The sequence below is a fragment of the Adelges cooleyi genome, unplaced genomic scaffold, assembly GCF_023614345.1.
Source record: "Adelges cooleyi isolate 19-005CV unplaced genomic scaffold, UGA_ACOO_1.1 ACOO_flye_CR_arks_rails_tigmint_CR_PRNA_1, whole genome shotgun sequence".
In the NCBI taxonomy this organism is placed as follows: Eukaryota; Metazoa; Arthropoda; class Insecta; order Hemiptera; family Adelgidae; genus Adelges; species Adelges cooleyi.
The window spans coordinates 6,858,561-6,880,883 of record NW_026095751.1 but is presented as its reverse complement, the minus strand read 5'-3'; the positions used below and the strand labels follow the sequence as shown (position 1 = coordinate 6,880,883).

At 28.2% G+C, this 22,323-nt stretch overlaps 3 protein-coding genes across 7 annotated transcripts; 2 read left to right on the top strand and 1 right to left on the bottom strand.

Moving 5' to 3' along the window:
- Positions 1-447: 447 nt before the first annotated feature.
- On the top strand, positions 448-4,552 carry LOC126834608 (hydroxyacylglutathione hydrolase, mitochondrial). 4 transcript variants are annotated; one of them, XM_050566678.1, is made up of 7 exons: positions 546-747; positions 830-930; positions 983-1,211; positions 2,747-2,973; positions 3,768-3,871; positions 4,053-4,197; positions 4,273-4,552. In XM_050566678.1, exons 2-7 carry the CDS (start codon positions 870-872, stop codon positions 4,401-4,403), a joined length of 897 nt encoding a protein of 298 aa, XP_050422635.1. In that variant the 5' UTR covers positions 546-747; positions 830-869; the 3' UTR covers positions 4,404-4,552. The 4 variants fall into 4 exon arrangements, with proteins under 4 accessions (XP_050422627.1, XP_050422635.1, XP_050422654.1 ...); XM_050566670.1 differs by lacking the exons at positions 546-747; positions 830-930 and adding an exon at positions 448-528; XM_050566697.1 differs by lacking the exon at positions 830-930.
- Positions 4,553-5,125: 573 nt separating this feature from the next.
- LOC126834628 (uncharacterized) lies at positions 5,126-6,371 on the bottom strand. The gene is made up of 6 exons (XM_050566708.1): positions 6,203-6,371; positions 6,021-6,128; positions 5,837-5,907; positions 5,660-5,765; positions 5,359-5,595; positions 5,126-5,280 (listed from the first exon to the last, which is right to left on the bottom strand). Exons 2-6 carry the CDS (start codon positions 6,105-6,107, stop codon positions 5,176-5,178), a joined length of 606 nt encoding a protein of 201 aa, XP_050422665.1. The 5' UTR covers positions 6,108-6,128; positions 6,203-6,371; the 3' UTR covers positions 5,126-5,175.
- A 466-nt stretch (positions 6,372-6,837) lies between these two features.
- LOC126834597 (monocarboxylate transporter 12-like) lies at positions 6,838-21,924 on the top strand. 2 transcript variants are annotated; one of them, XM_050566647.1, is made up of 9 exons: positions 6,838-7,173; positions 17,512-18,757; positions 18,825-19,042; positions 19,241-19,488; positions 19,671-19,788; positions 19,851-20,078; positions 20,930-21,212; positions 21,278-21,467; positions 21,571-21,924. In XM_050566647.1, exons 2-9 carry the CDS (start codon positions 17,722-17,724, stop codon positions 21,635-21,637), a joined length of 2,388 nt encoding a protein of 795 aa, XP_050422604.1. In that variant the 5' UTR covers positions 6,838-7,173; positions 17,512-17,721; the 3' UTR covers positions 21,638-21,924. The 2 variants fall into 2 exon arrangements, with proteins under 2 accessions (XP_050422604.1, XP_050422613.1); XM_050566656.1 differs by lacking the exon at positions 6,838-7,173 and adding an exon at positions 14,007-14,025.
- The last annotated feature ends 399 nt before the right edge of the window (positions 21,925-22,323 follow it).

Genomic DNA, 22,323 nt, shown 5'->3' with positions numbered 1-22,323 from the left:
TTGCCTTTTTAAAATAATATACCTTAAGTACTAAAACAAAAAAATTACAGTTAATGTAATTAAAATATTTTTCTGAATTCAATGTTATTTTTTAAATAAAATATAACAAAATTAAAAATATATTTCTGATTTTACATCAAGCCTTATGATTAGAATTCCGTTAAAAAATCACTTTTTATATTTTACAAGAACCATAGCAGTGGTTTTCCTCACAAGAGCTTACGCTAGACGATTAAAGTTTTAATGCTTGCCTGAAAAATTGGCATAATATAACTGACGTTTGTCTGATTCTGAGGTATAGATATGGCAATTTATTTTTTACAAATTTTAAGGACAATATTGTTTTAACTCGTTTTTCCGTCCACTCGTACAGCGTACTACAAAGTACTAACAGTGTAATGACTAATGATAGAAATTGAATTGCCGTCTACATGCTTAGATTAGGTTATCACAGTTCACAACAATCTTTATTTATTTATGGTGATAGCCAAATGATAACAGGGAGGCGGGAGCATATTACATCAACCGGTAACTACTTACAGGCTAAGGCTTTAATTAATGCATATTATAAACTAAATTTTAATACACTGCTCCGCAGTAGGTGTCACAGTATATTTAAAAAAAAACATAGTATTTTACTAATACTATTATATAATAATAATTAATAACACCGACGTCCAATCTTTTCATCACGAATATTGTTACGTTATTTTATTATTTTAATAATTGTTATATAATAAAACTAAGGTGCGTAAAAATGTTGACTTTATTATTATAATACGTACATATTAATGTATTATCTTAATTTTATTAATACCTAATATTCTAGGTAGTGTCATCTGGACTATACTTATTACTTATTGTTATCGATGCAAAGGGCATTTAAAGTACTTAGTTTTCTTCTAGTCACCAAAAATACTTCATCTTTATGTAAGTTTTTACACTCAAGAATAGTAAAATATTCTTATGTTACCATTTTCAGTGAGTAGATACTCAAGTACCATGCATAGCAATATCATAACAAAGGAGTTTGGCCGTCAGTTTAAAGTACAAGTGTTGCCAGCTCTATCTGACAACTTTATGTATTTACTAATCGATAAAACTACTGGAGAAGCTGCAATAGTTGATCCTGTCGCACCCAATACTGTCTGGGAAGCAGTTAAAAGAGAAAATGTAAAATTAACAACAATTCTTACTACTCATCATCACTGGTAAGACTCTGTTGCACAATCTGTTTTTACTGGATCATTAAAAACGTATCAGTGTAAATTTAAAACGAGTTGTACCGAATCAATTTTAAGTTGTCACATTTTCAGTTACGAGATACCTACATATCAAAAAGCTAAAGGTGTGTTAGAGCTGGTTACATTTTTATGGGTCAGGAAAGTCTTAAGATTATAAGAAGCTATGACTTTATTTTAGGATGAGTCTAAACATAAATTTTACTTCCTCAATTTTCTCTTCAAAGTTGCACTATTAACTTAGAAAAGACCAGTGCTTGATTATCTTAAGCGTTATTAGAAAAAATATTTTAAAAAATTATGGAACAATTTTACTCTACTGGACACCCTTATTTTATTTTTGACTTTGCTTCTGAACCCAGTAACCTGTAAACTTCCCTAGATAAAAAGCTAGACTGACTTAATCATACAAGCTGATTTGTTGGGTCTTGCCAGTTTCAGATTTGGGTTGTGATCATTTATATTTTTGGTACGGGCTAAATAAAAATGTTAATAAAAGTAAACACCTAAATCACCTAACTACCCAATCACTGTCAACATTTAATTATTACAACTAGACAACTAAACAAACATGCAAGTAAAATTTTAGAGAAAAATTTGAATTCGGGTAAGCGCTATTGGCAGACATAGGAATTGCACTTATGAATAAACGCATAGAAAGCCAAGTTGTACTATTTAATATTTACGACATGAATACGGTATAATATATTGTCGTGTATGCTGTACACAACACAAAAACACTCATATAATATTGGTCCATCCTTAGCAGTGAACGTAAAACACACTAAGTTAGTCAATGGTCAGTGACTCCAATTCTTTGGGATTTCACCAAAGCCAGTGAAAATATCCCACGCTAGAACTATAATTAGCGATTAACTCCTAATACGATTCTAAATCGTATTAGGGACTCTTTCTAATTATAATTAGAGTTGGCCTAATGACTATATCAGTGTATAGAACTTAAGAAATTGGGGACTAACTCTTCACAATGAAAAATAAATATTGCCCCAGTGGCTATATCCAGGATGAAATTGTAAAACAATTATGTTAAATAAACACTTTTGAATTAAACACACAAAAATAAATATTTCGAAAATAATTATAATAAATACCCAGTAAATTAAGTTTGATAAAAACACATTAATAATAAAAAGTAAAATAATGGGTAATAACTCCCACATATCTAGTGAGCACAATGGGAGAGTAATCTTTGATATTCTTAATTTACCTTAAAAAGTAAAAAACTGTTTATGTTGTTTTGCTTATGCTACATTCAAATAATTTTAGTCACTTGTACATATTGATGTTATTGTTAATTAATTTTCTTATAACTTTATTCTACTACATACTACAATATGGTCATCATTCTCAAATTTGTTTAAAAAAATGTCCAGGAAATTATAGCTTTCTTTTTAAGATATTATGATATTATTGTAGTTTAATAAAATTATTGAGGCCGTATACTTGTTTCTCTATTTTGCATTTAAATTTAAAATATTTTTCAGGGATCACGCCGGTGGAAATAAAGAACTAATTGATGGTAATGTTGGCGACCCACTAACTGTTATTGGAGGCGATGATAGAATCGATGGATTGACCAAAATGATTGATACATCAGGAACAGATTTAAAAATAGGATTGTTGGACGTTAAATGCTTACGTACACCTTGCCACACTACAGGCCACGTTTGTTATTATGTTTCTACAGATGAAGGCAGTGTGGTATTCACAGGTTAATTTTTTTTTCCGTTAAAAATAGTACAAAAGTTTTGAAACATTTACAATCTCTGTATAAAATAACATGCAACCTTCTGTGGATTCAACATAATAATTTATACTTCAGATATGTCTAAAATTTTAAGTATTTATTATAAACTGATATTTTAATATTCAAATATTTGCACTGTTTCGCTTCTTAAAAAGCATTTTTCTATTTATAAACAATAATTACTATAAAAAACGATAATTGAGAAAGCACATCATTAACTACCTTCACATTTTCAGCTATAACTTTAATTTGGTATGCAACATAATATGGTGAAATCTGTTAGTTTTATACTTTATATTTATTAATTTTAATGCTTAAAATCACATCCTTGTCTCTGACCAATTAAAACCATATTATAAGCATGTTTGATGATAGTTAAACTGCTGATCATTTTTTTTAAAAGAATTTTCATTCCATCGGAAAAAACAAGTTTATATTGTAAAAAAATTTGTATGGTAAGGAATAATTATTGTGCATATTTTTTTTCCTACTTCTAAAATAATAACTTTTACTTTTAATAGAAAAAACTTAGATTTTTATACACTATACACACTGTACTAAAAATTATATTAATTATGAGTAATAACTAATACCTACAGACTTCACAAATAAACTAAGACAACTGTTCAAAAATAAACACAGTTTTAAACTACAGATAATAAAATATCCGATTTTTACTCAATACACAACTTTTTGTATGATAAAATTACATTCGGATTTCATACTCTGTTGTACTAAATTAATTTATTCAATTGTAGGTGATACATTATTCGTTGGAGGCTGTGGACGATTTTTTGAAGGAAATGCTCAGCAAATGTATGAAGCGTTAATTGAAATATTATCGAAACTTCCTGAAAACACAGTATGTGTTCTTTTTAACATTTTCTAGTTATTTCCAAAAGGATGGAGAGATGAATATTTAACAACATATTTATGTCACAGACAGAGCGAAAGAATAATATATGTCGCAATGCTAATGATATAATATATTCTTGCTATAAATGCATTTGTACCATTGTAGTTCATTTAAAAATTTATTTCAGGCTGTATTTTGTGGACATGAATATTCAATACAAAACCTTAAATTTGGCTTACATGTTGAACCGACTAATGAAGATTTGTTGTCTCTCTTAAAAACTGTTGAAGTCAAAAGACAGGCAAAAGAGCCATGCGTGCCTTCTACTATTGGTTATTTTATATTATTTTCACTATATATTAAACAATTATTTCATTTATATTGATTGTATTTTTTTTTTTTTTTAGGTATGGAAAAGTTGGTTAATCCTTTTATGAGAGTTGGTATAGCTTCCGTGCAAAATGCTACTAAAACACCAGGTAACTCAATTGAAACAATGCGTATATTGAGAGAATTGAAAAACGATTTCAAAGGATAACAATTATAATCATTTCAAACACAAAATATTTAATAAAAATAAATAACAGTTCTGTTTGTGATGAAATCTGTTAGAAATAGGGACCCATAATACTTTTAATAAAAATAATATTTAAAATGTCCTTAATTTAATAAATATTTATATTTATATTTTTATGGAAGTTATACTTATGTGTTTAAAACTTGTATTCTTTTTCGTTCAACCTAACCTACTAATTTTGTTAACATTCTCACCATATTCTTCCGTTTACATTCCTAATGCCACCAAACTGCCTCAAAAATTAGACTTGCAATTTAAATCAAACCTGAGAATTTTTTATTTAAACATTATTTTGATTTAAATAAAAAAATATTTAGAGAAAATTAAAAATCTATATAAATAATTTGGTTTAAATTCGTTAAAATAAAAATAAAATTGTATTTAATATTTAAGTTTTATTTAAATAAAGCCCAGGTTTGATTTGAATTGTTGTAACTGCATTATCATCATCATGTAGCTTTTAACGGGCCATGAAGGCCCAACGTTGCCATCATGAGATCGTTTCTTGACGAATTCGCTATCTAGGATGGGTCGGTAATCCGTCACCGATGAGGAGGATGGCGGTTTTTTTTAACTGCATTATAAAATTACTATTTTTTTAAAAATATTTATAGTTATTATAAAATATAAATACATTATTATATACTATTATTAGAAATATTATATTGTGTTTTATTACAAGACAATTAAATTATAAAAATATCTAAAATAGTCTTATTTAAAAAAAAAAAAACTATTGACTAGGTGTTTGCACAGCATTGATAGCTTTAGTTAAAGTATACTCTTCCATGTCTGCTGCATATTTTTCTTTAGATCTCTCGTACATATCGTAGTAAACCTAAAAATTACTCAAATTAATACTCATTTGGAACCAAAAATATAAATAATACAGAATAAATGATAAAATATTCTTCACTTTTTTGTCATTATGACCCATTGTATTCCAAGTTATAGCTAATCGTTTGGTTAAATCCTGTTTAGTTGGTTCTCCTTCACCAGACATAATAATTTGATCAAGTACAATTGGCCTTTGCTCTTGACAAAATCTAAAAAATGGGTTAGCTGGCCTTTTTGGCAAATTAGGATCTTTCTTTTCTGTAGACTTAACATTTGAATGTCGTTTACCATTTGGAGTATCAGACATACCTTGATTCTATTAACAACAAAATTATTTTATTTAAAAAACCATACAATAATGTTTGACAAATATTAATTACTTTAGTATTAACTCCATCAAATATTTGCGCTTCAGTTCCTAAATCGACTTGTAGTTTAGCTTCTCTCCAATTATCTCTATGTTTGTCTAATCTGTCCATGATAAATCTAAAAAAAAGAGGCAGTTATCAGTTTTAATGTAACTATAAATAAGCACCAAAGAATATGTTATTTTTTACTTTCGTTCTACTCGTAAACGTCTCACTTGTTTGGTTACTTTATGAATTCTATGCACAAGCCGCTCATTATCCTGAAATAACGTATTTAATGAGAAAAAGACCAATAACTACATAATCAAGAAAAAAATGTTTTCTTTTAAATTAAATGGATACAACAGGTCTTTACTCAAAAGTGTACACATACCTGTTGTAACGTTTCACAACGTTCTAGCAGTGCTAAGAAATGTCGTTTGTAAGACTTGTTCTCTTTTTCTAGACTGTCTGCATCCATTTTACAAGCGGTTTAGAAATTCTAAATTTGCAATGTTGGAATTTTAGAAATTACTATTATACTACATTATATACTTTAATAATATATTATATTACACAATTTTATATCTAACACATATATCTACATTATTGACACATATTATAATATGCTGCACAAGTGTAAACATTTATTTTTCGAACTTAGTTTTATTACAAAATAATTTCGATTACAAATCCTAATATGCCAAGAAACTTCAGGAATTCAATTTACTTATTATAATTTACATATTGTTATTATTAATTATAACTTTTTGTATTATGGCAGTGTTTTTATGCTACTATCAAATATCAATGCTTGTGATAACGTTGTGGTACTGATCAATAGAGTAGGTACTGTATGTACTGATCACAAAATTAATGGTATCACAAAATTATAGTATCAGAGATTAAATAATTTAACCTGAGGTAGTATTTTTTGTACGACAAAATAAAGAGGTATTTCAGCAAGTTGTGTTATCAATTTTTACAGTATGGTAGCTGGTTTTCACTCGTAAGAAATGAACGGTCGCCAGAAAACCCAGCAGCCATTTTACAGTTATCATAAATTGCTGACATACCTATTACTTTGTCATGGTTTTTTGTACATGGGAAATAGTGTTTTAAGAAACACTGGTATTCGCGCAACTCGCAAGCCCCAATGAGCAAAACAGCTGTAGCGATCCTAGCAGAATTTGTAACTTGTGAGTCGATTATACAATTACCACTCGAAATCTAACGATCTGCGGTATAACGTTAACGTTGTTTGCTGTTGTTTTAATAATAGGTACCCATTATTTGTATCTATTGAAGTTTATGAAATTATTTATTATCCATACCATATAAATTGTTAAGTTAATGTTTATAATTTAAGTAGTTCGTCGAGTCTGATTAAATTTGTTTAGTATTTTTTTTACATTGCTTATATTTTTTAAATTGACGAGCGCTGTCACATCAGTACTAAACCGATCTAGTCTAAATGTAACTTCTGTACAAATAACGTTTGATTTTTTAATTAAAAAATGAACTGTGGCTGTGGTATTTAGCATAAGGTAAGCTTGAGCATTTATTATAAATGAATTGCCTACATATTCTAATTTATGTATATTTTATTACAATATTTTTGAACTGTTGTGTCTATGGGGTAAAAGTTATATCAATGTGGCATTACATTACACCAGTTCTTAGTTAAAATTATTAAAATGATAGTATTAAAACTTTAATACTTTTAATATACCTACTTAATGTACAATACTATAATATAATGCATGAACTAATTAATAATCCGGTGTATATTCTAAAGCTCTGCTGAGAATTGTATGTGTTGTTGAGAAAAATGTTGCGTTAGGTATTGAAAATACATTTTTGCGTTGTTGGAAAATGATGTATTATCCAATATGTAAAATGAAATTATGTAATTAAAAGTAATATCTTTAATTCAAATCATTACACATCTATTAATAACAATATCATAGGTACCTGGTATTGAGGTAAAAGTAGATTAAATATATTAATGATAGCCCCATTCTATTAACACTATTTGGGTTAAAGCTTAAAATTTTAATGTGTTGATAACAAAAATCCTTATAATGGACTCTCTAATAATAAAAAAAGTATTGATCGTTTTTCTTAAATACTTATTATTTTTAACAGACATTCAAAAAAGAATGTTATAATTTCAAATAGTTCAATGTATTATAAAAAACCTCTTTTATGTATTCTTTTAAGTTTGGTATTCATAATAATTTCACCCTGAAATTAACGATAGTTCTAATACTTAATTTTGGAGATTATCTTGTTACCTATTACTTATATTTATAAATAATAAATAATTTATACCAGATATTTTATACCTATTAATATATTATTTTGTATTAATATTATTAGGAAGAAAATTCAGTTTTCGTTTTGACATTTGGTTGTATTGTATAGCATTCTCGTTCATTTAAACTACTTTTACACACTACACATTGACAGTCATATTTAATATCGACCATACATTTAAAATAACATACCCTTTGCTTTAATTATTATTTAATTCACCAGGCTAAAAACCCCTCAATACAAGAACATCATTTTAGCTATTTTTAAATAGATAATCAAATGTTTAAAAAAAGCCAGTACATTGAGTCAGGTATAGTGGGGACAAAGCATATTGAAGAGGGGAGATCCCAGGTCTACAGAAATTATTATAACTAAAAGTGATAAAATTACTTTCAAATAAGCGCTTCGATATGTATTTTTTGTTGTTCAAGTATTGTCAAAAATGTCCTTAAAATTGTATTTTTAGTATTAGTATGGATATAATTAGGGTTGGTCGTCTGTCTATAATAATTTATTGCCGTTGTTACCCATATATGGTGTTTAACAGTACAAAGAATATATTTTTTAGAAATCTTTTCGCTGTTGATTCAATTTAGTCATAGCAACCTAAAATTATTTCAGTCAAAGTGTAATTTTCTTCTTTCTTGGTTTTTCCTTAAAAAACTACAGATTTTTAAAAAAAAATTGTATAAGTATAGCCCAACACTAAATGTATCTTCAGTATAATTTTCAAACCTTATGTCCAAAAAGTTTGCTGGGAAAAGAGAAATAATAAAAAAGTTTCTTCCATTTCTAGAAGAAAGGTTTTTTTGTATATTTTCTTTTTATTTGTTTAAGTACATAAATTAACTGAAGAGTATTTCTGTACAAATTTGAAACTTATTTAACTATTGATGAAAAATGTATAGCATGCCGTAACTTTAAGTTGAAAAATATTTTAATTTTTTGGGTGATTTCTTGGTTTGAAGGGGAAGGGATGAAAGTTACTACTGTTCCACCAAAGTACCAATTGCATACGATTACGGATCGATACATTTTTTTACTCGTGTTAATAATTTGCCCTCCAGGAAAAAAGTTACTGTGACATTAGATACAAAAAAAATTACAATGATAATATAATACCTTCTCAGCTACGTATCGAAGCTAAAATTATCTTTTACGATATATCATTACTCAGCTAAGACAGCACAGTGATCTACCCGATCGACTAATATAAATTGTTCAAGTATTAACATAACGAGTACATTTTACCAGGAATTCCTCTGTAGCAGCACATCTCTTAAATCTTATTCTCACCATTTCGTACAATCTTCTATTTATTTTTTGTTATTTTTAGACAAGTTATACCAATTATATAGCAAACATTTTGGACCCACTACTTTTGTACACCTATTATTATTTATCCTCTCTATCCTTCCTCTTCTTGAATTTAATTTAACTCACATACTGTACCTTTTTCTTCAGTCCATAATCTATCAGCAGCATCATTTAAGGGGTACATTTTATAAACCCTTTTTTATGACTTGTGTCGAAATGTATGATTAAAAAACTTTGATTTTAATGTTCAGTATTAAACATAAAACAAAATTCCAATTTTTGAGTAATATGTATAGCTGTATTGTCCCTACTTAGTTACCAAGTAATTATACAATGTATACACATTTTCTTTTTAAGAAATAGCTCGGTTGAAGGAAAAATTGGCCCACTTCAAATGTATAGCATACCTTATTTATAAATTAAATTGATGTCTCTAAATTTACATTTTTAATTTTTTCTACTGTGCTTTAAATTTATTACTTCCTAGTATTGTCATAAGTTATAGCTCGCTGATTAATTTGTATATACAATACAATTTTGCTATGCCTTCTTGCTTAGTAAAATATGTATTTATTTCTTTAAAATGTTTATTTTAAATATGGAAATTGGAATTCAATATTCTTACATTATCGAGTTAGAATAACTAATAAATAAAAAAATAAATCAATTATTAATGCCCTTCAATTTAATATAGACATTGAGTTTGCCTTCTTTATTCTTAGAGTTACCATTTATGTAACCTAAATGTAAGTGGTTTCGATATTTCCATATAATTTTTATACCTATTATTCCCTTAGGTAAAAAAATAATCAATAAACTAACCATCTTCCGCCACTGTTCAATTAGCTATAAAGCTAATACTAGCTTTATAAGCTTGATAAGCTAATATTATAACACATCATGTTCTTGTTATTAATTTCATACAAATAAACATATTATAGTAGTACATATAGTCCAATCTAAATTTGTACATATTCAAGAAAATCTCGTTTTTTTTTTAATACGCATACATTTTTCCCTTATATTTTTTATTTACTATTTTCTTAATATAAAAAATAAATGTATAATATCAAGTTAAAAAAAGATTAAATATGCTGTACAGGACTCTTTATGGATGTCAATTATAATTTTGTACGCGTTCTAGTCTAATTAATTATTATGAACTCCGTGGTCCGTGTACCATTACCACCATTATAATCAATATACAAGCGTAACTTCGCATTCTACGTCATTTGTATCCTTCTTCGAGTGTTCTTAAATCAATACTGCGTAGCTAATAGCATTTGCGACGACTAGTATTTTTTTAGTACGTACATAATTTAATTACATAAAAAAATGTTTGACCATTTTTTTATTTCAAAATTCGAAATTTATTGCTTTTATTTTTTCGTTACGTAACATGCAAAATCATTTGGAAACCCTAACTTTATAAGGCGTTTTTTTAAAGTAATGAACAAACGGTTCAAACGGGTTAAAGAAAGTTTTGAATTACCCCGCTTTTCATCAAAATACATAGTTTTGATAAAATGAAATCCAAATGGATGATATCTAAAGTATGTAAATATAGTTGTAACAAGTGATATTTAGTTGTTTTGATTAAAATCTGGACCAGATATTTAATGATGTGAAGTATTCGTGATGATGCGTAGTTGTAATCTCTCGGTCTCTATACACAGTTAATTTGTTTCTCATGTTAAATAGAACTTTTAACGTTTAGTTCTTGTTAAATAATCTGGATGACGTATACAAATTCACAAAATATTTAGTAGACACTTAGCAAAATAAAATAACCTTGGAATATTTGTGGTTCCCCGAGTATAGTTTGGTTATCACTTAATAATGGCGAGGGTTGCGAGGTTCAAAAAGGATTATAAGCAGTCATTTAAAAGAAATATTTGTCCATCTTCATTAGCGCTTCATAAAATCAGTAATAAACTTCGATTATTGAACTGGTTTTGGAAGTCCTGTTTTCTACTATTCCTGTTTATGACATTTATTTGGCAATTTTTTTCGGTATGGCTAGTCGCCAGCGCACGACCTTTGCCATTCATTTAGTGAAAACCCCCACGGTACAGACCTCCTGTTGTACAAACGAATACTTTGAGACATCCCCAGCTTACTCGATTACACACAGTAGCAACGCTAAGCCAAATAAAATGTTCCAAGTAAATAATAGAATAGTGATCGTGTCGAACTAGGTCATTCATGTGTCAATCAATACTTACATCCATGTATTTTCAAAAACAATGATCCAATTTGAACTTAAAAACTTTTTTTAATGATGGCATTTTTATATGATTTTCACAAAGTAGGAAATCGCTAATTTTACTACCTAGTTAAAACGATTTTTATCTTCAGTCTTAAAGAAGAGAACCCGATTTACTAGGTCAAATTTTCGATTTATACTATTAAAAAAAGTAAGATAAAAGATGGTTTGACGAACGTCGGAAATCCCCTGATCTAGGACAGTCCGCTTCAGCATGGGTTTTCAATTGCTCACTCAGTTATAATTCCCATTTCAATTTTAAAATTGACATATCTTTTAATAAAAAAGTCAGCTTTCCATCTATCCACTTTTTAAAAATATCGAAATGATTGCAAAAGCCAAAAATTTCAAAAATATTTTTCAAATAAATTTGTTGTAAGAGGTAAAAAATGATTTGACGTAATTGCAAACATATGTTCAATCTTAAGCAACCACTTTATTTGTGTAAAAATTTAAAGAACACGGGCGGGCATAAAAAAGTTTTCAACTTTCGAATTTTTAAGTAGGAAGACATGGTGTGGAAATACCACATAATCTTTCTACATTTTCAACAATTTTTTTTTTGTTCACCTAATATGATATGTTTTTTTCGTAGTTTTTAAAAAAGTAATATCGGATTAAATTTCACTTCCTATTTGTTTTGATAGGGGTTATAGTTATTTAAAAATTATCTTTTATAATGACTTCCTGCTTGTTACGATGATTAAATGTCTATTATTTAGAGTGATAGAAGATTTATAATGGCTAGCGGTCGGGATATTATTTACTTATCTAAGATACTTAAATAACAAACTAGAGACTAGGCGGCACTCTTGTTAACAAAACTGCACACATCATCAGCTACTACCTACGTAATAAACCATGTAAGAGTGTAGTGTTAGTTTATATCATTTTTTTTATCCGTATTTGTCGTTCGATAAGATTATATTTTTTTACATTATACATTTTTTATTTACAGCACAATATATATTATTATACTCGGTAAAATTGTGTCGTAGATAATACGTGTAATATTATAATCATATATAATATGTATATTCTTACAGTGACGTTCCGCGTACATGGTAATAGTATTGAACAAAAAAAAAACATAAATAAAAATATCGTTATGAATTATGTATATAATTTAAAATTTATAAAATGTACGTCCAAATAAAGCCAATACAATCGAAACGGGAACGGATCATGTCGAAGTGGGGAAGTCACAAGTCTGCAGAAATTATTATAACTAAGTGTTCAACGAAACGCTTTGATGCGAAGCTATAGATGGTAGAAACACAAAAAAGTATTTGGAAGGATTCGATTAGGATTGATTGTCGATCTGTTAAAATGTCCTGCCCTTATTACCCATCTGTCGTAATTAATAATATTTTCAAATTTGTACCCGTTGACTGTTGATTCACTCATACATAGCAACTATGAAATTCGTAACTGTCAAATTGGTTTGAACTGTAATTATGTATTATAATAATTATATTAGTATGTTGTTTGTGATGTAAAAAGAACCCCCTCTCTAGTAACGCAGAAGAAATAATTGACTTAGTTAATAATTGATCCCTACAAAAATTAAGCTGAAGTGAGAACTGTGAGTATCCTGATTTCTGAACGAATGTTACACAGCTTTTTTTAAAATTTTGATATTATTTGACTTTGATATCGTGAAGATATAAAATGGTGACCTTTAACATTTTTTTTGGAGTGGAGTACATCTCAGTGTGTGCAAGTATCACCTCCATCCAAATACTTCCAACATCCAAAAATAATTGGGATGTATATTTCTGCATTTATACAAGTAAATTAAATAATGTTTTAGAACTAAATGTACATATCAACACATGATCATGTTTCTTTAATTAGAGCTTTGAATTTAAATAAATTAAAAATTTTACAGTTTATTAATTTATTATCATTATTAAAACTATACAAATATGCATAATAATTGCAAAAACAAGAAATATATAATTTGCGGTGCGTAACAATGTCTTCTTTTAGTAATATTTATTATAATAGTATTACATTTACCAACTACTACGAAATAAATTATTTTGTTGGTTATGTTAATAAAATACATATTACACATAATAGTTACAAAGGTTTATTTAATCATATTATAATAATTTATGTTAAGGTACGGCTTTATTGATACGGATAATGTGTGAACACTGAACGTAAGAATTACAGCTAATGCATCGATAAGTTATCTTTTACATCTTTGTACTCCTATTACTTATTGTCTATACATTATCATAGTAAATGTTTTTAGATAGCCGTTCAACCAGAGCTATAAAATTGATATCAATATAGTTTAATATATTATTCTATGTTCGTTAAACTGCTGTTTAAAATATAATTGTAGGAACCGTTCATAAACATCGGTAGTATAAAAAAAACCTCAACTATAATTGTAATTGTTTTTTTCTATCATTTCTCAGTGATCCTTTTTTTATAAAAGCAAGCTATCCTCCGATATCATGGAATAGTAAAAAATATTCTAAATGTGAGTACCTACAAATAATTGTTGTTGCCCGAAAATATTTTGCTTTTGACATTTAAGTTTTATTTGATTCCTACTTTTTGTGATATTAAAACGCGAAAACCCATTTTGCCGAGTCGCAACCGACTTAAATAAAGCTATACAGTTGGTTAATGTTTCTTATTTAATTATAACATGTCTGTCACGTCGTCTTAAGCATGGACAATTCAAAATCGATTAAAGAACTATTTTTCGGAAAAAATATAATATGTAGTGTACATTTTTTTCTCAATATAAGAACACTGTAAAAATATTCCAATTCCCCCTCCCTGAAATAATACATTTCGATAGACTATAAATTAAAATTTTATAAAATATTATAGATAGCATAATTATCATTATATGCTATTCTTATCGTCGGTTATCAGATATCTCGAATTTTATATTCATTATTAATCACTTTTACATTATTACGTTCCTTGGATATAATAATGTATGCCGCTTTAATAAAATATATCGATTTTTTATATTCATGTACCATTACATTATAACTGCTTGGATATAATAATGTTACCGCATAAATTAAATATTGCACGCAAACTCGTAATACTATACTATAGTCGTAGACGCCTAAACTCTTGTGCCATAATAATATATATTATTATTCTATATTTAGTGATATGGTTTTTAATCGAAAGATTCATTCGAATTCTGCTGGGAGTACCTACAGCTGTACCTGAACTGACGTTCTTTCGACGGTCTAAAAATAATTTGTTCTGCTGTGACGATGTCCCCGAGCATTTAAAAATGTATAAAATATATTTTCATGTAGAATTGGCATTTATTTATATAATATTAAGCTTGTTTTTGGTGCTGGCGCCCATCAAAGTTGGCAAAGCCGTACAGAGAAGTACATAACAATATTCAATATATATCATGAAAAACCTCTGCCAAGTTTTTTACAACTCTTTTGACGCAAAACTAAAAGTTACAAACACTTGTTATTGATTTTTTTTTTTTAACGGTCGACACATTAACAATAGAATGGTTTGTTTAAGTGATTTGTGGTATTCGCCTGTATATTCGTTGCGCATCACCACCAATGTTAATATAATAATTATGTATCATTGCCGGACCTAGTTTTGATTTGTTTTATTGTCTTCGGTTTCGTGTATTTGTCTTTTTATCTAATTGGTTCAACAATTCGTTGAGTTTTTTTTTTCATATTGATTAATAAAACACAAAATGTCAGTCGATTAAAACAATTGTCCATGAATATAGTGGGGAAAAAAGACTAGCATATTCATTCCAGAGAAGAACATGTCCTAGTGGCCAAAAAGAATATAATGTCGCCAATTATTGGTTTGTATATATTGCGCCTGAAAACCAAAAATTAAAACAAAATAATAATTAGTGCTTTTTTATATATCTATGTACAAATTTGGTTTTTAAAGTATACCTAACTAAGAATAAATAATTATTGACCTCTGTTTGCGAGTAACTCTAGTTAGAAACCTGTACATTTGTTTCAGTTAAGTACTCTACGTGTGGTGTTTTTAGAACATTTTAATAACCTATAGTTATATAACAAGGGGTTAAAACTTATCTACGATTAAGCTTTGGTTTTTAAATTTCGCAGATCCACGGAGATCAGTTTAACATAAGATACGTGTTATTTTGGAAACATTTTGTTTTACTTAAACGTATAATTTTTTGAAAATACTTTTATTTTAATATTATAAATTCCTGATCGACTAATAAAACTGTTCAGGAAATCATTCTAAACTTTTTGTTTTTTTATTTTAACGCGTCAACGTGTACAATGGTAAGATACTAATTTAGCACCTATTTTGTAACTGAAATATATACAATAATAATACATCTTGTTAATAGTATGCATATCACGAACCAAGTTTATGTAATTAAATTAGTTATTTCGGTATAAAATTCGTTGATCACGTACATTTTATACATCCACACATGTATGATAATATGAGTATTATAAACGATTAATTTGGCTATCGTTAACCAGTCAATTAGTTATGCGACACCCGTGTAGTTGCAACATCGAGTATATCCGAAAATGGCGTTGTCGTAATATGTCAATGATAATAGCATGTAAATAAATTCCTTATATTATATTTTTCTCCGCGGGTTTATTAATTTATTTATTTGTTTCCACGACCCGAACAAATTAATATAGAACATATGTTGGGTACAACGAGTTAAGTAAGTTTTTTATAAATTATTTTTTCTGATTTCTAAATAAAAGTAAAAATAATCTCAAATATCAGAAAAAATCCATTTTAAAATCGTATTGTTGATAGTTTTTATGGCTTTTGTCCCAATAAAAAAAGTGTTTAACTACAGATTTTCGGATTATTCCACGTGATTCAGTAGAATACATTGGATCTACATGTTGTCAAATTTTAAGTCCTAAAACTGCGCTCGCAAAAAATTACATAGTTTGTAGCAAAGGCTTCCGTGGATCAGATTGAACTTAGGAGAGAAGTGTATTCATTTAATGCCGTATTTTGACCACGATAACAACAGTGGCTTAAATACAGCAGAGAAACTTCAGGGGCACATATTTTGTGCTCCTAGTGCACCCAGCACACCCTGCACTTTCTTGTGACCTCATTCAGTTAACTAATAAAATAAATAACTTGTCAAAAAATGTATCAAATTTATGATAATAATCAAAATTTATTTATTACGAAAAAAATCATTAAAAGAAAAATTAGGGTTCACATTTGTAAGCGAATGGCACTTAAGGTAATGAGAGAATACACTGTACTAAATTCCTACGCCAACTTATGTCTTCTCTCGCAAATTGTTTTTCGTACTTTAGCTACTCGTTATGAGTTATGACTGTTTAAAGGTAAATTTTCAGTGGTGTTTACTTCAATTAAAATGTTTAAAATTACATGGAAATTGCCTAATTTTTGTTATTTAATGATTAAAAAGTAATGTTTTTTTTTTACTAAATATGGCCCAAAATTAACGAAGGATAATTTAATGTTTTTGTTCTATTGATGAAATCAAATTTATTCTATCATCAATATTTTCGGAGTTAACAGTGATATTTTAATGTAAGGTTGGGTAACTGAAAATCAAGAAGTCTTAAAATGCTCTAAAGGTTTTACTCCATTTTTTGGCAAAAGAACACTAGTAAGTTTTAATTTTTGAACCATTAGGACGTCCTTGGTCTTTAGTATTTTGTATAACAAAAATTACTAATTCAATCTACAGGCAACATATGTTATTATAGAGTATCCGAATTATATTCTAGAATCCAAATAAAAAAGTTCATAAACTTAAGTTTTTCACTCAAGTATAAATTTATTTAACTTCTCACCTATCTATTTTTGAAATAACAACCAATTATGGAATAAAAGTGTAAATAATAACATCATTATATCTGAGAATACTCTTTTGTAAATAATAATTATCTATAAATTCAATCTACTATCGACAGTGCAATAACTAATATTTATTTTAATTTTTCAGGTGTCTGAAAAAGACAAATATTAAGGAAAATTGACATTTCTTAAAATTAAACCGCATGGAAACCAAATTTGCATATAAACACTTGAACAATTTCAATCTGAATCACCGTACGGCCGGTGATAGATATTTGGCCGTCAAAGTTATATTAAGTAGCCGCATGAAGGGAATCGGAGTACGAAAACGTAGAAGTAAACCACACGAGTTAACGGAATGGCGGATAACATCAATACTGCCGAACCAGAAGCAAATTTATTAAATATTAGTAGCATTATCCAAACTAGTGATCTCGTTAATAATATAAATGTTAACCAAAATTTGAAACAATCTAATTTACTTTCACCGAACAATAATGGTAGGAATAAAGTTTCTGTAGATAATAAGAATCATGTTACATTTTACAATAATGAATCGATCAATAGTTGTCCTAAACATTGCAATGAATCATACACTTCGTACACAACTACTGATTCAGATGAATCTTCATCCTCATCGTCAGAAATACTTAACAGAGCCCCTGACGGCGGCTGGGGATGGGTAGTTGTGTTTGCAGCATTTATGGTCAACTTGATTGCTGATGGAGTAACATTTTCATTTGGTGTTATATTCATTGAATTTGAGAAATACTTTGATGAAGGAAAAAGTAAAACAGCATGGATAGGTTCACTTTTTATGTCGGTGCCTCTACTATCTGGACCGGTAGCTAGTTTTTTGACAGATAGATATGGATGTCAAAAAGTCACAATCATCGGCTCAATAATAGCATCTGCTGGATTTGTTATATCAGCATTTGCTGATTCATTATTTATGCTGTTCATCACATTTGGTTTTATATCTGGATTTGGATTGTCTTTGTGCTATGTTGCTGCTGTCGTTATAGTTGCATATTATTTTGATAAGAAACGGTCATTTGCCACAGGCTTGTCAGTTTGTGGAAGTGGCATTGGAACGGTTATTTTCGCTCCCCTTAACCATAAGCTTTTAAGTTACTATGGATGGCGGGGCTGCACATTAATTCTAGCTGGCCTCTTTTTAAACTTGTGCATATTTGGCATGTTGATGAGAGACCTTCCGTGGACAAAAGAGAAATTACAAAATGAAAGGAAAAAGAGGAAACATGCCAGGCTTTTAAAGCGAAGATTAAAGTCAACTGGCAGTTACGATAGACATTCCCAACATACGCAATTACAAACGTCTCAGATGTCTGGGAGTGAAGAAGAAATTGAAAGTATGATACCGATGGATTCAGGTAAGACGCTATCAATATATAATACTTGTATTTTCATAGTTTAATTTTTGTTTTTTTTTGTCTAAAGGAAATAAAAGAGGTTTACCCAATACTACCAAAGAAATAAGACTATGTAATTCTCTTGTAAATTTACCTACATTTATAAGAAACCATGAAAATGTTCCTTTAGAAGTACTCGAAGCTCTAACCCAAAAAAAACACTTGTACTCTGTGCTGGTTCAAAACTATCCGAGTTTGTTGTTACCTTCGAAGAGTTTTAGTGATAGCGGACGTATCAACGATCTGGTAAAAAAATAATAAATTTATTACCTTATTTTAAAATAAAATTTAATTTTGTTTTTGTATCAATTAGTTAAGAAAAGAATAAATATAAAATTAGTGGATTAAATACAAGTATTTTTTTAAAACTAATTTTGTATTTATAATTTATATAATCGAGTAATTACTCAATTAACTGTCATAAAATTGTTTATTTTACTAAAGGGAACTTTATCGCCAACACAAAGTGTACACTTACAAAAGTTAATTGATATTCGTAAACAACTTGATGAACAATCAAATAAAATTTCTTCTAGTAATAATACTAGTGATAAGATGGACGTGGCACAATCACACAATGGATCTAATGTAAATTTGGAAGATAATGACGACTATGATTGGTGGATAAAAAAAGATAATCCACAAGCTAAACGTCTTCAAACCGCATACTTGCAAGATATTAAAATACACAGGTAGTCAATCGATTTTTGTATTCAAAGTTAGCAATAACCCAGTTTTTCTTACAACAAAAGTCTGACTCAGTTATGGGTATGCTTGAGTTTAAGCTGGGTTTAAGATTTTTGCCTATTTTGATTTATTGTAATATATTTATAACGCCTTAACTTATAACTTACTTTTACATTTTTTATTTTAGACATTCTCTTACATACAGAGGAGCGATGCTCAATATAAATAGATATCGGTTGAGAGCTTCATCATGCCCAAATATTTATCGCAACTCGATGACTACTATCGCTAAAGAGAAAAATGAAGTAATTGTTTTTAATTTTAATTTATAAGGACTCTAATAATAAATGACCATTTGATACCTTAGTGGTCGGCCAGTCTTTGGGAACTTTGGTATCTACTGCTTGACATGATGGACTTCTCACATTTTAAAAATATGCATTACTTGTTGTTTGCAATATCCAATTTCCTTTTATACACATGGTATGACGTACCGTACGTTTACTTAGCCGATTTAGCTACCCTAAGAGGAAATTCTCAAGAAGACGCATCTTACCTGATAAGTATGATTGGGTTTCTAAACATGTTTGGAGAGGTAAAGCAATCATAATTTATTTAACAGATATCATGCCCATAATCAGTGGTGTAGTTGTAGGGTATACAATGTGAGTACCCATGGATAGAGTACACAAATATAATCGGTTCATGTAAAGCCATTTTAACACAAAACTCATACTATTACCAATATGACTGTCAGCTGTTATTTTCATATCAATGTTTGTAGTGTTGTGTTAAATAAATTTAATTTAAATTAAAAAAAAAAAAAAGGTGATAGATAAATGAAGTAAATTTTGTTCCTTTTTTTGTAACTTGTTGTTGTACAAGTTTTATACATTATTTAAATCGTTATAATGTCACTTAATGTGAAATTATTAATTAATGATTAAAAATAGAAAACGTCTTAATTTTTTAGTAATTTTTTTATATTAAGGTATATTTATCATTGGAAAAGTTAATAAAAATTGTTTTATTATACAGAAATTTCGTTTTTATTTTTCTAAAAGCCATAAACTAAAAAACTTCTAAGTATATTAACTACAAACAATTATTGATTTTTTTAACGGCATTATATCCATGATACATAAATACTAATAATCAAGACTGCGTTTTTGAAAAAAATAAATCCTAGAATATAATTTTTCTATCCAACAGCTATTGACTTAAGAGATCTTACGTTTTTATACTTTTTTGAAATTAACAATAATAATAATAAGTATACTTTGTTTACCACAAGTTCAAGTTATGGTGTAAGGGCCTACTTGCAAGAAGCGATTCAATTTCTGTATTAGTACGTGCATACATATAAAAAAAGTTACACATAGCGTACACCCCTATAACTACATGACTTATGATATAGGCTTTTTTTTAATGAAATATTTTTTTTAGGTACTATTAGGTTGGGCTGGAGACAAAGCTTGGGTCAATGCTAATACAGTGTATGCTATTTCAATGGTGTTATGTGGTATCGTTATCGCTCTGGTGCCGCTGTTTGAAAGTTACGCCAGTCTATCAATCTTATCTGCACTGTTTGGTCTGTTCATATCCGCAAATTATTCATTTACATCGATTATTTTAGTCGAAATCATTACACTGGAACGGTTCACCAATGCTTATGGGGTCTTGTTGTTAGTACAAGGAATCGCCAATTTAGTTGGACCCCCTCTAGCAGGTAAGACCAGCAAATTAAACAAATTTTCATATAATTAATTAATATTTTATAAACTATTATTGCAGGTGGCCTGTACGATGTAACGCAAAGTTACAATTTATCATTTTATTTAGGAGGTTTTTTTATTGCAATATCAGGATTCTTACTGTTTGTTTATCCGCTTATCAAACATATTTCCAGGCATAAGAGAAGACAACGCATGTTGAATAATCATAAAAATAAGATCATTGACATAACTACCTCAGATTGTAAAAAGTAATAAAATTACTTATAAAAACTATTTATCTAAATGTTAATGATTAAATGAGAGAAAAAACCACTAGTTATTTTTATCAATGACTTTTATTTTTATTTTTAGATGTGCAGCGTTAGAAAATGATGTGTATAATTCAAGAAGGCATTCATTTTCAGCAACTGACGTCTAATGGATATAATTATTAATTAAATTAACTCAAGAAATTTTTTTAAACAGTTACATGTTTTAATAATTTGAATTTGTCACCATATTTTCATTTCAAATTACAAAAACATAGTTGCCAGTGTCTTGTTATAAATTAATAATAAAAAACAATTAGTGTAATTATAAAATTGGTCTTTTCATCAAACAATTAACTTAAACAATTGTTTATTAATACTAGTTAAATAGTATGTTGTTAAATAAGAAATATAACAATTAAAGCTTCTTCAATTGCAGTTCAATTTTAATGATGAAACCTAGTAAGGTGTTTATTAGACATAATTTTTAACATTTGTTTTCAAGCTCCATTATTTGGTCAGTTTTTTTTTAAGACATACTATTTATAAGTATCACCTAGTTCTATTATCAGTATATAATCTAATGCTATTCAGTTTTTATAGACAAAAAATTTAAAATGTAACATTTACTATATGTATACGTTAAAATAACATAAACACACCTTCTATTATTACATTTTTTTTTTATTAAATCATTAAAAGTATCTCTTTTTGTTTAATTTAAATTTATCTTAATAATATATAGTCATGAATTTATTAAGTATTATTGAGTAAAAACTACTTATTTAATTATACTATTAAATAACTAAAGCCTTATTACAAAATAACTTTTTTATTTGTAAAATTTGTATGTATA

Excerpts from the sequence above, each read along its gene's own strand:
- LOC126834608 (XM_050566678.1), top strand. The coding sequence starts at position 870 with ATGCAAAGGGCATTTAAAGTACTTAGTTTTCTTCTAGTCACCAAAAAT. Across the intron at positions 2,974-3,767 it reads AGGCAGTGTGGTATTCACAG|GTGATACATTATTCGTTGGA; the intron begins GTTAATTTTTTT and ends ATTCAATTGTAG. Across the intron at positions 4,198-4,272 it reads ATGCGTGCCTTCTACTATTG|GTATGGAAAAGTTGGTTAAT; the intron begins GTTATTTTATAT and ends TTTTTTTTTTAG.
- LOC126834628 (XM_050566708.1), bottom strand. The coding sequence starts at position 6,107 with ATGGATGCAGACAGTCTAGAAAAAGAGAACAAGTCTTACAAACGACAT. Across the intron at positions 5,766-5,836 it reads CGTTTACGAGTAGAACGAAA|ATTTATCATGGACAGATTAG; the intron begins GTAAAAAATAAC and ends TCTTTTTTTTAG. Across the intron at positions 5,281-5,358 it reads TGGGTCATAATGACAAAAAA|GTTTACTACGATATGTACGA; the intron begins GTGAAGAATATT and ends AGTAATTTTTAG.
- LOC126834597 (XM_050566647.1), top strand. The coding sequence starts at position 17,722 with ATGGCGGATAACATCAATACTGCCGAACCAGAAGCAAATTTATTAAAT. Across the intron at positions 19,043-19,240 it reads GCGGACGTATCAACGATCTG|GGAACTTTATCGCCAACACA; the intron begins GTAAAAAAATAA and ends ATTTTACTAAAG. Across the intron at positions 19,489-19,670 it reads CAAGATATTAAAATACACAG|ACATTCTCTTACATACAGAG; the intron begins GTAGTCAATCGA and ends TTTTTATTTTAG.